This window comes from Populus trichocarpa, chromosome 8 (genome assembly GCF_000002775.5).
Source record: "Populus trichocarpa isolate Nisqually-1 chromosome 8, P.trichocarpa_v4.1, whole genome shotgun sequence".
NCBI lineage: Eukaryota > Viridiplantae > Streptophyta > Magnoliopsida > Malpighiales > Salicaceae > Populus > Populus trichocarpa.
The window spans coordinates 13,907,928-13,925,329 of record NC_037292.2 but is presented as its reverse complement, the minus strand read 5'-3'; the positions used below and the strand labels follow the sequence as shown (position 1 = coordinate 13,925,329).

The 17,402-nt window shown below is 32.0% G+C and overlaps 2 protein-coding genes across 2 annotated transcripts; both read right to left on the bottom strand.

The window, feature by feature from the left end:
* Nucleotides 1–5,365: 5,365 nt before the first annotated feature.
* Nucleotides 5,366–7,179, bottom strand: LOC127905649 (L10-interacting MYB domain-containing protein-like). The gene is made up of 2 exons (XM_052455166.1): nucleotides 6,859–7,179; nucleotides 5,366–6,742 (listed from the first exon to the last, which is right to left on the bottom strand). Exons 1-2 carry the CDS (start codon nucleotides 7,177–7,179, stop codon nucleotides 6,140–6,142), a joined length of 924 nt encoding a protein of 307 aa, XP_052311126.1. The 3' UTR covers nucleotides 5,366–6,139.
* Nucleotides 7,180–14,071: 6,892 nt separating this feature from the next.
* On the bottom strand, nucleotides 14,072–15,796 carry LOC7469093 (inorganic pyrophosphatase 1). The gene is made up of 4 exons (XM_002311774.4): nucleotides 15,534–15,796; nucleotides 15,202–15,323; nucleotides 14,903–15,104; nucleotides 14,072–14,588 (listed from the first exon to the last, which is right to left on the bottom strand). Exons 1-4 carry the CDS (start codon nucleotides 15,672–15,674, stop codon nucleotides 14,220–14,222), a joined length of 834 nt encoding a protein of 277 aa, XP_002311810.1. The 5' UTR covers nucleotides 15,675–15,796; the 3' UTR covers nucleotides 14,072–14,219.
* Nucleotides 15,797–17,402: the final 1,606 nt, after the last annotated feature.

The following is a 17,402-nucleotide window of genomic DNA, read 5'->3' as shown; positions in this document are numbered from 1 at the left end:
GGTTTTTTAAAAAATATTAATATTATTTAAAAATACTAAAAATATATATTAATTTAATTGTTTTTCAACATAAATATAGTTTTAAATGTAAAAATAAATAGTGTGTTAATAGTCAAATAAAATTTACCTAGAATGTGAAAAAACTTACTTAAGATATTAAATTGAGAGAATTGACAAGAAAATCTAAAAAAATAAATTCAATTTGGTTTAATTTCTGATTCCATAAACAAAAAAACTGAATTGAAAACCAAATTAATTTTTTATAAATTAAAAAAATCAAAATAATCCAAAAAGAGTCTGGCTAATTACATCAAAACCTGTTGAAAAAACCTAATTAAAAAACCCATGAACTAATTCAAACCAAATTGAGGTGTTTGGTTTGAATTAGTCGGTTAGTTATATTTAGTTTTTTTTTAAGAAAAAAAACTGATCTGGTTAGATTTTTTTCTACGAACCGAACCAAATCAATCGACGCTCACTTTTTGGTACAGGGACCGGCGAGATACTATATTTGAGGTGGAGACCGGAAAGTAGAAGGCAGGGAGAGACACAATATTCTGATCCAGCAGCGCAGATGACACTGCCAGTCTATTTCACGGTATCTAAGACCATAAAAGCAGTTGTGAAAGTATCAATTCCCGACAGAAATCAGAGGCGGACAGCAATTTCTGATGTATCCTCGAAGAAAATATCAGTATAGAGTAGAATGCTGTGGTCATCTTTCGAACAAGCCTCGCCGTGTTCTTTTTAATGAGTGAGATTGTTTTGCTGACAGGGAAGGGAGTTGTGGAGGATTCATGGTCCAAGTTTTATTTTTATTATATCTGGGTGTATGTATTTTTATTTATTTTTATTTGAGTATCTATACTTTTATAAATGCATCGGTTAATTTTCAAATTTAAAAATCATCCAATTCCCAATCATATGTAGGTCATATCTTTTTCTAAATCACTACAAGTAAAATAAAAACAAAAAACAATAATTTATTGAAATTAAAAGAACATGATAATAAAAAGAATCAAAAATTATTTTTCTCCTCTTTAATTGGTATTTTTTCACGAAAAGCAAACATGAGATAACAAATCCAATCTTTCACAAAGATTTCTAATAGCTATCCTGAATTTGAGTATATGATTTGTTATAATAGATCCTATTTATAATATAAAAAATTAATTTGTCATTTTATCTTGATAGAGATGGTTTTTAACTTCGTCAAATATTTATTCTAGTATCTGAATCACGAAATATATATATATATTGAACTTTAACACGCAGCATTTACATGATACATTGAATTATCAAACTCTACAGAAACCTTTATGGAGGGGAAGTGTTATATTTGTTTTGTCGGTTTGTTTTTGTATTTTTAAAATATTTTTATTTTAAAAAATATTTTTTTTATTTTAAATTAATATCTTTTTAGTGTTTTCAGATAATTTTGATGCATGTCAGAAATAATATTTTTTTAAAAAAATATTATTTTGATGTATTTTCAAATAAAAAACACTTTAAAAAATAACCGTAATCATTCTCCTAAATACATCCGTCATCCGCATCTTTTGTTTAAATCCTTTAAAAATAATTAAGAAAAAATATTATTCTTTCCTGGATGCAATAAATAAAATGTTGATGAAGGCCTGGACGACAATCAGGAATGAATTTAATTTTAATGAATGAAAAATGACACGAATTAAAAAATATCATCGTAAAACCATGTTTAGAAAACCTAATAATAACTAAAATCAGGATGTTTCATTAAAAAAGTATGTAAAAGATTAAATCGTGTTGTAAAAAAAAAGAAAAACTAAAATTAATTTACATCAAATCCATAAGTATATTAATCTTAAAAAAATAACATAAACATTATTTATTTTTTTTCATTTTGTGGTGACTGAATTTGCATTCCAACATCTATCTATCACTTGAGTAAAAAAATGAATGGAATGGAAAGATGAGGATGGGGGCATTGATAACGGTTTTTGCATTTAAAAGGCGCAAAATGTGCATATAATTTGCCCACTACCTCAATGCAAATCGAATTTGAGGTTTTGGTGGGAGGTGGCGTGCGGTGGAGTTGGAGGGTGATGGATCAATAATTTTTATACACCATTCCTTGATTAAGAAGTGCATTGTAAAAAGCGCCCAGGCATGCTATTAATGAGCCTCACATAATATATCAAATCTAAATAATGTGGGTTTGGTTTTTGGTTTAGTAATGTGTGAAGGTTTTTTTTTTTTTTGTTAAAATCAAGTGTATATGAATCTAATAAAATGTCAGATCTAACATTTTTAAACTAGGTTATGTACTACGTGGATCTGACAAGATGTCAAACTTTAAAGTATGTTTGATAGTGTGGTAATTTTTATAGTTGTGATTTGAAAAAAGTTATTTTATAAAAATCAATTTTTTTTTAGATTGGTCTGGTATTTATATATGTTTGGTTAAAACTGTGGTTGAAATTGAGGTTAAACAAAAAATAGTTTAATGTGTTTGGTTAAGGGTGTGTTTGGGAAAGTGGTGGCTTTTGTGGTTGTGGTTGGTAAAAGTAGTTTTTAAAAAATCACTTTTTCTTGTGGTGTGTATATAAAAAGATGTGTTTGGTTAAAACTGTGGTTAAAAGTATTGTTGTCTAATAAGCAATTGATATGTGTTTGGTTAAGTTGTTTTTGAAAGTACTTTTGTTAATAAAATTACCAAGAAGGACATGTGTTAATTTTCAAGTTGTTAGTAGCATTTGTGAGCATTTTTTTCATACAAAAAAGAAATAACAATGTTACATTATTGTTGTTCTTCAATTATCTCATTAAACTATCTGCTATTCCATCACGGACATAATTCATTCGAGAAGATCGTTGGTTGCCTTGGCTTTGCGGACATGGAAAAACATCGGCTAAAATATCATCAGGAATAAAATTAGGATTGCGATTATATTCTGTAAATGCAAAATCTTCCTGTGACTTCCTCCTAATATAGTTATGCAGTGCCATTGATGCCACTACAATCTGCACTTGCGATTTGTACGGATATGCCGGCATGTTCTGTAAAATTCTCCACCTTTGTTTCCACACTCCAAATGCACGTTCAATGACATTGCGAAGTGACGAGTGTTCACGATTGAATCGCTCTTCCCGGTTGGTTGGTTGCCCTCGACGCCGAAACTCTTGGAAGTGATATCTCTCACCTTTATATGGACCGAGATATCCATACTCATTTGGGTACCCAGCATCAACTAAATAATATTTTCCTAATAACAAGGAAGAAAATTATAACAAATTTAATAACAAAAAATATAGAATACACATATTTTAAATTTAAATAACAATTAATTATTTTAATAGATTTACCTTCAGGAGGTTTTGGAAAATTGATATTTGGATTATCAATAGCCTCCAGAAAAATACGAGTATCATGAGCGCTACCTTCCCATCCTGCCCAAACAAACGTGAATTGCATATCAAAACTGCATGCGACCATTACATTCTGTGTCGGCACACCTTTTCTACCGATAAATGGCACTTGATTTTCCTGAGAAACAGAAGCATGAACATGTGTGCCGTCTATCGCACCAATGCAATTCTACACAATACGACAAAACACAACATTAACCAACATGTCATAAATAACGACTAGCAATATCTTAAATAATTATTTTTTTGTCATTGGTTGTTATAAACAGCATCTGGCTCACCTTAAAATGAGGCATAAATCTCGGATTCATCGCAATTTCCTATGGAGTGTTTAAAAATTCAGAGTCCTGTGGTTTAATTATATCTACCGCAAGCAAACAAATTGCCTTCAACACCTCATTAAAATTTCGACTCACAGTTTCACCAGAATGTTGAAATCTTTCTTGTACTTGTCTATTTGTTGCACCTAATGCAATTGTGTACAAAAACATTGTCACCTTCTCAATAACACTTGTCCTTCTTGATGGTTTCAGCCCATATTGTGTTTCCAAGTCATAACAAAGGGTTTGTAACGTCGTTGCATTCATCCTAAACATGTTGACACACCGTTGATGGTGTCCTTGTACGACTTCATTCAGCCATCTCATCCCTGTATTATATGAAACCATACAAGGTTCCTTATGCACATAAGTAACATAATACATGTGTAAAGCACCAGCGGTGCATAACAACAGCTTGTTACGATCATTTTCTCGTAGCCAAAACGATTCACCCTCATCATCAGAACTACTTTCGTCTTCGTTTTCATCATTATCATCATCATTGTCACCATCATCATCCGTTCTGTTTGAATCATCCCCATCATCATTAACTCCACCATTATCATCGCTGGCAGCTCCACCACTACCACCGGTACCATTACCATGGTAATTAATATTATCAATCACATGATTCATAACGGTATCATAATTGTCGTCATAGTTAACACCAAACATAACATCAACCCATTCATCTGCCATATCTACCTACACAAATTCAATTACAAACATTTGCCTTCATACCAATTCGTACCATAAATAACAAACACGATAATTTATATATATCGATTAACAACAATTCAGAAATGTTAGTCCCATTGTAATATTATGGCATATGCCTATTATGAATTGTAGAAAAATAGTGAGCGTGTTTGATTATTTGTTATAACACATAAGGAGCAAAAGTTTTTTGAAATGCTGCTTTGTTAAAGTGTAATCATCAAGTACAATTATATAAGGAAATAAAGAGGGAAGCAACCTGGAAAAATTAATTGCACAATACCAGGAAGGAAGCGGCCTCTACAAAATTAACTGCACAATTCCTGTAAGAATTATTTGCCAAATTCTTGGCAAAATCAACAGAAATGTTTAAAAGGTGAAACTTTCCAAAAAAAACACATCTAAGAGGTCATTTGAATATTCAGTAAATATTACACAAGGGCTGTTGATTGAAAAAAAAAATGCACCTTGCCGTATGAGAGCTGTAAAAACAATCAATCTATTCAAAAAGTTGATTCAAATAAGAGAAACTTACAACTATAGGTGATTTTTTGTAGAAGCTCCCAAGACTGAATGTTTTTCTTGCTGTAGTTTTTAAAGTTATGTCTCATATTGCACACAACATATATTATATAGGGAGCTGCATGTATTGTGGGACAAAAAATTAACCTCTATACACTCACAAGTTTACTATACCAAACTGTAACAAGTTGCCAGAATGCCCATACAATATGCCTGACATATTCTCTTCCAAACTGTAACAAGTTGTCAGAATGCCCATACAATATACCTGACATATTCTCTTCCTGTTATGTTTTTCCTACTTTTCCTGCACTATATACACTGTGCCAGTGTCTTTATTGTGATGTTTTTATGCAGTTTGACTTGCTTTTCAGTTGTATGTACCCAATATCCTTTCAACTTGTAGCCTTATATAATCATTATCAAGAAAACTAAAGCAACTGGAATATTGTGTTGTGCTGAACACTTACAATATATATAATTATATCTACCGTTGGGAGCCATAACAATTGACAATAATTATTTTGTTTGTTTCGGCCAACAAGAACACAGTTCATCTAACATTTTCGAATAATGCACACAGTAAGGAAAAACAAAAGTCTGACATATGTTCCTCTTAAGATGGTGCAATCCGGTTGGTCCAGGAGGAAAATTAACATAATATTCAGTAAATATAGCATAATTTTCTATATATTAACAGCAAACCAATTACCCCAGGACAAGAATTCTCCATCAACATTCATAATAATGAGTGCTTCAACATCACAGCAGAAATCACAAGAAGATTACCAATATTTCATTACATGTAAAACATGTTACATTGGCTATCCATAAACACAATAAAAACCATTGATAAAAATTGTCCTAAAACATAACAGCAAATAACATAACAAGTGTTACCAATATTCCATTAAATTGTAAACAAGTTAGATTAGTAATCCGCAAACATAAAAAAGAAAGGTGGTTCTCTACCGAAATCAACACTACTCTTCATGCTTCAATACATCAGCCTTAGGAGTATACCCCATTATTGCAAACCTGCACATCATTTGGCAGCACAACAAAACTCTCATAACATGCAATTGTTTTGAAACAACAAAAACTGAAAGCATCATTAAAGCAATACTAACCTTCAATTAGTGCTTTTGACTTCTCTGGTACATGTTTTGCAGCTATTGGTACTTCCTATCAAGATCTCCTATTGCTGCCCACATCTCTCTTTTATTCCTCCTAGACAAGTACTCCGTAGCAAAGTAATATAAGTCATCACCTAAAATAATATCAGGTATGGAATGGATCTCCGTCATCACCTCGCTAATGCTACACCCTATCTTATCCCTCCTATCATTCTTTGTCGAAACATCATCAACTAGTTTATCCCAACGTGAAAGCATTTGAGCTCCAACTCCATGAGGTTTTTTGCTTTTCTTTATACTTTTCCCACCACCTTGCTCTCTTGCTTTTCTCTTTCCACTGCTATTTGTGGTACTGCTATTTCCCATATTAACTCTAGCAATTAAATTGCAAACATCATCTGTGTAATTGGGAATGACATCCTCCTCGGAATCACCATTTCCTTCCTCTAGATTTTCTTCTTTATTAACATGAACATCCTGAGTGTTTTGATTCACAACATCATCATCAAATAATACTCCGGAAGATGGAGCCCAAGCATAGTGTCCAGTCGCCACAACATTGTTGAGCATTCTATCAAACTTACTGCAAAGTGAAGGTTCAATCCCAGCATGTCTAAACTTTTTGGACCCTCTGATTTTCTATATGGAACAAATATGAATGAGCACATGCATAAACCATATAAAATGTGCTAAATAGTTTAAGAAATAGGACAAGACAAAGACAAATCCAAGAAACAAGGATATCAATAACTAACCTGAGTTTTTTTCTTCCACCACTCATCACTAGCACTAATAGTTCCAAGTTCACTATTCCATCCTATTCCTGTTTCAGAAATCAGTTTTTTCCAAATCCTCCACTCTTTTTTTGCACCATCCCATTTGTTTTTTAGTTGAGTCTTAGTAAAAGCAAGACCAGTTTTCTCTTTGAAGACAGCCATAACAAATTTCCATCCGGCCTTATCGAAATGAGTGCTTGGCCTCATTCCTTTCTCAATAGCGACAATACTTATATCACAAAATGTATGCAGCATCTTTTTACTCCAAGATGCTTTATCCGAGCTTTCAGCACCTTCCATTGAATATTTTTTTCTAGCAAAATGTTATATGCATAGGAGATTCATCAAAATTGCAATTTAAAAAAATAGGAGCATGCTGCCAGCAATGCAATTGATTCAAATACCTATCTGTATATTCATAGTACACAAGACATAACCACATCTTCAAATTCATACCTACTGTAATCAATAAACTGCAGTTCATGAATCAACAATAAAAAATTGATATACACTCCAAGAAGATAAAATTGCAGACAACTCTTATTAGCTTTACAATTTAGAACGTTAAATGATATCACATGGTGCTATAAATAGTAAACAATGCACACCAGCAGCAAATTCTCAATTCAACACCTCAAGACTCGCTTAAACAAAATTCCACACAACAACCAGTGTATGCCCAAAAATTCAAAATCTGTCTCAGAAATGCAGAGTGCAAAGAAAAATATACACATACTTAATTTTACGTCGGTGCCTGCTCGTTATTCTTTAGAATCGTATGAGAGTTGAATGAACACTTTGCAGGTTATAACAGAAAGGAGATAAACATATGTATGAGAGGTTATGCAACTGGAAAAACTTCAATATGCCATCAAAGCCTGTAAAATGCCTAAGGTAATCATTGAACAAACAAGCAACCAGATGGAATGAATACAAGATCCCACATTACTGATCTAGAATCACATAACTAAATTCTTCAGACAGAGGGGTTACTATTACTGATAGATAAAAATCAAACAAAAAAAAGGACAATTACCAGATCAGTCGCTTATATAAAGGGGGGGTGTGGGATGGTGAGCGAACGGGAGTGAGCGAGATTTTGGTACCAAAAATAGTGGGGTCTTAGCGATCTGGCGCAGTGATGGGTTTTAGGGATCTGACGACAAATATGGAGTAATAGCTTAGTGATCTTCTTGTGGCTTTTACAGATCTGGGGGGTATGGTGACGTAAATCTTTTGCGTTCTGGGTATTTGGATCTGGAGGAGTGATTGGGGATCTTTGAGTCTCTGGTGAAGAAAAACAAAGTGAATCAAACTCTCTGGAGCAACGGTTACAGTGTTGTGTTTGTACAGGGGAGGATAATGTTGTCTAATTTTTTCAACGGTCTTAAGCACCACAAATTTGTCAAATTTTGATTGTTTGTTTACTGTCTTCAGACCAGCTTTTCACGTGAAAAGCTGGCTAAAACTACTTCTAATTAACTGCGGCCATACCTCAAAAATTCACGTGGAGTCCACAGATTAATATCAGCTTTTTGTTGTTACCAAACGATAAAAAATTATGTTTGGACTAACCGCAAAAGCCACCACGGAGCCAAACACCATCTAATAATGCTTTTCAAATTGAGATTATAAAATAACTAAAAATAATATATATTAATATTGATGGTTTTTAATTTAAATATTGTAGATTTAATTATTGTTATTACATCACGAAATAAATAATACTTTATATAAATTCATCCGACAAGGACTACAGTTTCCATGGTTTTTTGAGCGTGCAACAAAATCAGGTAAAAATATCATCAGGAACAAAATTGGGATTACGATAAAATTCTGTAAATGCTTCGCCATCATGCGATCTCCTTCTAATTTATACAGTGTCATTGAATAATGTTAAACACTAGTTTTTTAAATAAAATACAATTAAATTTTTTTTAAAATTGGTTTTTTTTACTGCATTGGACCCGGTCCAATATATTTAGGTTCAGGCTGGACCCGGTCCCGCCATAAACAGTGGATTCAGCTGAACTGTGCAAAGTGAATTAAAAATTCACTTTTCACAATTCGGCTGGAGAGTGAATTATAATTCACTTTGCACATAGAGACGGTATGGAACACGGGTAATGACGCAATAATTTTTTCGCTTTTGTTAAACCTGAGGCACACCCGCAAGTATGGTGGGTTCCACCAAAACAAAAATCTATTTTTTAACTTAACCAAACATCAATATCTGTGGCAGACAATCAACCTCACCCGCAGCCACAGTGTCGAACGGGCACTTAATATCCTTAGGTTCAGTTACGCATTAAATCACATTGCATATGGGTTTGACAAGATATCATGTAAACCTCGGTTAAAAAAAATAATCAGTAACATTACCGAGGAACAATAATAAGTCTGTAAAAGAAATAAATGGTAAAAATATAAAATGAATATATTTGAGATAAGAAAATGGTCTTAAAATTTCAATCTACTTTTCAGATTAAGTTGAAATTTTATATGAAGTCTTCTAAAATATTGTTTTAATTTAGGTTAAAGTTTCAGAATTTTTGAAGTTCGATAAGATTTTTTTTTTTTTCAAGTTAAGTACAATAAGCAAATAAAAGAATAAATAGCATAAACGAGTGTCTAAAAATTTCTTCAGGGGTCAAATTGAAAACTTACCCAAAACAACCCTCTTTATAAGCTGTCAGCAGTGCAAAAAAAAAAAAAACATGAATGTAAGAAAAGAGAGCTCTTGTCATTTTTCATGGAAATTGCTTGGAAAAAAAAGCGTGTGATAATAAGAGTGTTGAGTAATTAAATAAAGGGTTTGATGTGTTAAGGAGTCTACAAGGAGTTTAAGAGTCGAAATGTGCTTTTAGAGAAGGAAAATTGAGCTTAAAGGGAAGTGTGGAGGAGAACTTGATTCAATTTATTTTGGCTTTTGATTCTTCATTCCTTAAGGGTAAGAAAACTCTTCATGATGACCTATTGTGTTGCTTTTCATGTTTGTTCTTGGATTGAATAGAATTAGTATTATGTGAAGGTGAGTTCTTGATGTTGTGGTGGTTTGAATGCATGGATTTATGTGGATTATATGTTTGTTGATGGGATAAATGATTGGGCTTGTCATTAATTAGATTAATTTGTAAAATATATAAAATTCCTTCCTCTTGGTAATCGGAATTTCAGCCAAGGGTGAATTTTTAAGTTGATTGGGTTGTTGAATTAATGACAAGCAAATTATTTTTAGTTATGTTAATTTATTAATTGGTGATAAAAGAAGAAAGAGGGGGATAAAGAGTGGTTCAACTTTGGGTTTGCTATTATACTTAGTTGTTGTTATGTGTGATTATGAAACTCTTAGATTAATAAAAAATGGTTCATGTAATTTGTAAAGTTATGTTAGAATCTTGTTTGTTGGCGTGAAAAATAAATAGGTTAAAGTTAATTAAGTGAAAAGTTGAAGAATTATCAATTTACTCTTTTTACTTGAATTTTCGGCAAGGGTAAAGAATTTTGGGGTGGGTTGAATTGATGTAATTGGAGATTTTTCATGACTTAAATGAATGAATTAATTTTGTTTGATGGATTAGAATTTAGAGTGAAAGGGAATTTATCATTCTCTTAGAAATGTGAATTTGGCCATGAAAAAAAAATGTTTTGATTTAAATGAAATTAAGTATGAGTAGAAATGACTTCATGGGATTATGTAATGGATAAATAAATTATACCTTAAAGGAATTGTGGAAATGAAATTGAACTTCCTTTAAGACAGAGAAGTTTTGGCCAAATGACCTATGAAATAAATAAAACTTTAAGCTTGAATAAATTAATGAATTGTATTTAAATAGTGGAAAAAATGATGTGTTGAATTAGGTGTGAAGGAATTAAATTTCCTTTAGTTGTTAGAATATTTTTTTATAGTAATATAAAATTCTCTTATAATTGTGGTGAATTAAAAGTTTAAGTGGATATAACATTGTATGAAATATTTGTGGGATTATTAAAGAATATAAAACTATGTTATAACAGTAATAATAATAATCTTGGGTGTCAAAATTGTATTGATCTAAATTTTTACTATGTGAAGAAGTTTTAAGTAAATTATTGAATGATTAAGTATTAAAATCATGAGATCTTTTAAATGGAATAAGAGAGGTTGGAGGTTCCATACAATAGCAGGGAGCTACTAGTCAAGCATTGCCGGTATGTAGGTGACTGACACCTTGAATCTTTGTAGATAGATTAATTGAAAGCATGCGTTAATTTTAATTAGAAATTCTATAATTTTATATTTTGATGTCAACAGATGAGCTAGTGGCCGGTAATTGGGCGAATAAACTGGAGTCCCTATTAAGGGACTAGTGCCCGATAATTGGACGAATGAACTAGTGCCCGGTAATTAAACAGATGAACTGGAGTCCCTATTGAGGGACTAGTGCCTGAGAATTGAGCGGATGAACTAGTGTCCTTATTAAAGGACCAGCGCCTGGCAATTGGGCGAATGAACTAGTACCCGATATTTAGGCAGATGGGTTAGCGCCCCTAATAGGGAAGTAGCACCCCAGTGAAATGACTAGGATTTAAATTAATTGGATGAATATAGATGTGTAAAATATTAATGATTCATCATAAAATATATAGGAGAAATATTTTTATATGAGTGTAGTGAAATGATGTATTGCATTTATTGATAAATATATTGATAAAATATCAATCTTATTTTCATGATCCTCGCAGCAGTAGAGTAGATCTTGTTTGAATATTAAACATTTTTTGTATATTTATGTTGATTAATATGTATTATGGGATTAATGAATGATATAAAAGGTGTTGAATGAATTCTTTTAGTTGTATGACAAATTTTTTATATATAATTAATGTGAATGTCATATTTAATAATGTCTTTGTGTTAAATTTAGTAATTGCATTCTAGAATGTTTGCTCATATGATTAGAAATATTAGAATGATAAATAAACAAAAAGAATTACCCTAAATTTTCATATTTAACTGAGAAATTATCCCGGATAAAATAATAGAGGTGTTACATATCAGACCCAACAACATTGAGTTCAGTCACGTGCTGAGATTGAATGCATATGGGTCTGACAAGATGTCAGACTCAACATCCTTGGATTCAGCTACTTACTAAGCCAGAGTGCTTATGGGTGTTGCGAGATGACAGATTCAACACCCTTGTGTTCAGCTACGTGCTGAGCCTGAGTGCACGTGAGTCTGACAAAATGTCATACACAAAACTTTTAGGGCTTAGGTGCGTTGAGCTCAATTAGCTATGAGTTTAACAAAATATTATGCCTAGTATCCTTGGATTTGGAATCAGTTCATATCCAAATACATATGGAATCAAAAGTCTTTATAGGCAACACAAGGCTATTTTGTAGTTTCTTAACATTATACGGTAAGAATCTAGGATAGTAATTTCTCTACACTCCTAGTATAAAAGTCTTGCAAAAAATTTGTTATGTTCCAATCAACATTAATATTGATTAATGGTTATTCTCATCAACATTAATGTTGCATACAAAATAATATATAAAAATTTTATATGGATCCCCCGTATTTCCATCGATATTAATGTTGATGTAATGAGTGTTTTCATCAACATTAATATTGTGCAAGAGATGTTTCTTTTCATTTACGTTTGTCATAAGAAATGATTTTTCACTCTTTCAACAAAACAACAAAGTTCAAAGGCTATAAATATCATTTAAACTATCCAAGTAAAGGGTTTACACTTTTTTTTATTATCTATATTATTCATATTTTTATTTTTAGAGCATTTATCATATATAAATAAGAATAAACATTTTTGTCCTTAATCCTTTATAAAAAGTCGCTAATTTTATTATTAGAGTCCCTAAATCCCACCAGAGACTATTTTACAGGTGTTAGGTCTTTTATCATCAACCAATAATTTAGTGAACTTTGGAGAATAAAATATGGAAGTGAACACATAATCATCTTTTATCCCAACACTCAAGATTCTCATTCCTGAACATAATGGATTTTTTAAATATCATCAGAATGTGAAGCATTTTCATTAAAAAAAACGACAAAATGTAATGTAACGATGACATGATTCTCTCAATATAAGTGGACATTTTACATTTACTTAAGTAGAAGTCAAGACCCAGCTAAATTTAGTGCCTCTTTGATATAGGGTGGAGGTCATAGTTGTTTGGGTCCGAAAAGAATTTGTTATTAAATATACGAGCCCATTATCCTATCAATTCAAGCATGTTTACATGAAAACCAACTATCATTGAAATCTTTTTGTTGAATGAAAGCTGTTGATATCAATAAAAATGAGTTTCATAGATAAAAAAAGTGGTTAAACGATAACTTTCTCTCATTGTTATTAGCGACTTTGTCTCTTATCTCTCTAACTTGTATGATGTTATTTTGGTATGATGACCAGCATCATGAATTTAGCATATTGACTCATGATTATTTATTTTTTTATTTTTTTAATTGATTTTGTTTTTAATCGATTCGCTTTCCCCCGTCGTTTCCCCCCGCGGCCTGTCGCTTGTCCCTTCGAGATCCTTTGCGTCCGGCTTGTTGCTTGTCCCTTCGAGATCCTTCGCGTCCAGCGGTGCGGGCACGATCTCTCTCGGGTGTTTCCACTTGCTCTCGTGGCCGTGGTTCGGGGATTGAAGTGTTAAGAAAATAAATATTTAGATTAAAATTGATTTAAAAAAATGCAGGAGCTATAAAAGAAGAAAGATGAAAGTTTGAGAGTGAAAACAAACTTTTCCTTCAAATTCTAGATTGCCCATGAGATATCTCATTGTATTATACTTTGACTCCCTTTGTTTGAACTCTATCTATTTTTAAAAGATTTTGGTAAATTACTCATAAGATTAGGCATAGAATGCCGAAATTAGGAAAAAAAAAAAGGATGAATATATATATATATATATATATATATATTGTTCTCTGTGAATTCCTTTTATGTTTTAGTATATTTGACGGTAGTAAAAATTGTAACAAAATGGATAGCAAGTACACATTAATAGCTTATATTGTGAACTTAATTATCAGCTATTTCTTCCCTTGATTTTCTATTCTTAGGAATTTGTGTTTCTTGTGGAAACTTGTTTATGACCTACAGCCCAACTCATGATAACAGGACTTACGGCACAAGCAACAAGAACAAGAACAAGTTTGAAGCAAACTATATATTTAACGTTCCCTTCATCATATTACGGATCCAGATGAAAAATCGCTATCTTACATCCTTCTTGTTAAAGCCAAGATGTGAACAAAACAAAAAAAAAATGGTTAACTTGGTAGGGCTGGCATTGATTTGCCTAACATTTTAGGCTAGCTACTGAGTAACTGAGAGAGCTTGAGGCATGGCGTCATGGCCAGCAATTGATATAGTCTGTAACTTGCAATCAGCTGAGAACAACTTAGCAGAATTGCTATTGATCTCCTCCCTGGAAATTCTCTCAATAATTTGGAGCAAAACACGTTCCATCTCTGCGCCGTCGTTCCATTCATGGATTTCTGCCTTGATAAGCTTGGGATTTTTGCTAATTAAATCCCACACTGGGAAATTCTTCCTTGGCATCATGTAGTCTGCCTCTGTAAGCTTCAAGCTCGGGCAATAATCGCCAGCACCATCTCCAAGATAGATGATTTTCTTGCTTCCCTCCTTAGATATAGAAGCTTGGATTCTTTCAATGATAAGACCCTATTTTACAGAAAGCATAATTAAGCAAAAAAATAAAATTTTAATTTCCTAAAAAATCATGCTTTAAAATTAAACATGTTCATGATAAAGCATATTTATTTAATGTTTTCCATGAAAAAAAAATCTAAAAAGTATTTTTGAAAAACAGAGGATACCCGAATCTTTCATGATAACAACCTTATTTTGCTTTTTATTTGTAATTATTTTCATAAAAATATAATCCTCTAGGAAACTTCAATATGGATGGCCTTTTCTAATGCCTAAAATTAAAGAAAAATCTTATGATCTTGTCGATATATATGACGATATCATACCTTGCACATGTTCGGAGGGCAAAGACTGCAACCATGAGAAGATTGAGTGAAATCATGGTAAGGAGAGATCCTTAGCCTCCCTTCTTCATCGACAAAACCTGGGTTCGTGTTGATTTCAGAGAAATAATCCTTCAATCCAAGATGTTTCAGGATTGTCTCGATGAAGAACATGTTTGCATCACTTACAATCCTCAACTCACACCTGCAAATTATCATTAAATCCTTCAATATATACTTAGCATGAACATATATACATCCTGGAAAAGAAAGAATTGAAGAGAATGAGGTGTGCGTATTACCCTAAAGCATGGGCTGCTTTAATAGCAGAGATGACCTGGGGATGGATAGGAATACGTTTCAAAACCTCTGCAATGTCTTCCATGGTTTTTCCATTTGCATGAAGTTCCTTCATCATCCTATCCTGAGATTTTTCAAGAGAGCCAAAGACATAAACATAAAAAGAGAGAGGGGAATGGAAAAAAGAAAAGAAAAACATGTGCATGCCATGAAAAAAAAAAAAAAAAACACATCAAGAAACATGGCAACTCTTGAAACATTAGCTTCAATGCAAGAACAAAACACATGAAAATTAACATCGGTACATAAAATTAAATAATGCAGCTGTACTGACCATGAGAGAATTCCATGACATGGTGGGAAGGAGTTGGTTGAACGATTCAGTAAAACCCAACTCATCAATCACCCAATTATCACTATCCACGTCAATGATGGTCTTGTCAAAATCAAAAACCACCACAATTGCAGCAGCCATTGCTCACCACTAAACTAACGAAATCTATGAAAATTCTTGGGATGAGGGTATTGGAAACTAGAGGACGGGGTGTTTATTTATACTGGTAAGAAAGGAAGATTTAGCTTTATGTTATCTGAGGAATCAGTGTTACATTCGGATTTGAGATGCCAAAGGAATATTACAAGAAGGTGCGCGTGTTCTCTGGTCTGTCGTAGTAGGCCAGTGGCAATCCAGCCATCTCTGTTTCCTTTTGGCCTCTTTAAAGTAACGCTTGAAGACAAAAAAAAATTGTCTTATCTGTACTTTTCATTTTTTTTTTTTTTTTTTAGTTTAACGTGGGTGTCCGGGCCAGCTTGGGCGCACCTCGACTAATCCCACAGGCCCTGAAGTTAACGACCATGTAAGCCTCCAATGGCCATCATATGAGCAACCACAGGGCTCGAACCTGAGATCAGATAGAACACTTTTTATCTTGATCTCGCATATCCTGCATGTTGCGGTTATTTATGTTTTTTTTTATATATATATATAATAAAAAGCTTTTGAATTCAAATTCCACTACCAGAGATGAGACATCCCTGTCCGCTAGACTTTCTAACGTTTTGATGATAATCGAATGGTTAAAAGCAAAGTTAAAAGGGTGTCAATAGGCTGCTGGCATTTTATTTCTTACGTTTTAAAAATAACATTAAATTTATATATTTTTAATAATTTTTATATACTGATTTTATATAAAAATTATTAAAAATATTTTAATATATTTTTAAATAAAATTCTTAAAAAAAAAAAAAAAACATTCCGCGTAACAATATCAACCACGCAATCTATGAGAGCAGATTATAATTAGATGAGGTTTTGGATTAGCGGCAAAGTAAGAACGCGGGGAATAAGGGGATATTCGTAGGGAATCAGATTCAATTGCAAACGCACTTAAATTAGGTTCTCACCGAGATTAAAAAATAATAGTAATAAAAAAAAAAGAATAAACGTGAGTACATGTTATTGCTAATATATTTTTATATACAAGTGAGATTTTTATTATACATTAAAGATTTAATATATATATATATATATATGAAGTAATTTTTAAAAGATATTTAATCAGCCAGAACCAACTTAAATTAATTTGTCAAAATCAACCATAAACCCGACTAACTTAATAATATTGTTTTTTTTAAATAATTTTTATTTAATTATATCATAATAAAAAATATATAATCAAAAAATAACCAGCTAAAATTTTAAAAAATAATGATGAGTTGTAAAAAAAATTACTATTGTTATAAAATTACTGTAATATTTTTATTTAAAAAAAAGATTAAATAGTAAAATAACGTCTAAAATATTTTATTAATCTGAAATTACTACTAAAAACATAAAAAAAAAAAAAAAACATTTACGAAATACCCTGTTGATATTTTAATTGCCAAAAAATTCTTCGATGACACGATGGGGAGGAGTTTATCGAACAAGTTAGTAAAACCCAACTCATCAATTACCCAATCATCACTATCCACATCAATGATGGTCTTGTCACAGTAACAAGCCACCGCCATCGCAGCAGCCATCGCTCACGTGTTTCTGTTGTTTTTTTAACTGTTTTTAAAAATATTTTTTATTTTGATATTAAAAATAAAAAAATATTTTAATATATTTTTAAATAAAAATTATTTTAAAAATCAATTAACACCATTGTATCAAATACAGACGGTTAGCAATGGCTGCTGCGATTGCTTAAGGAGCACC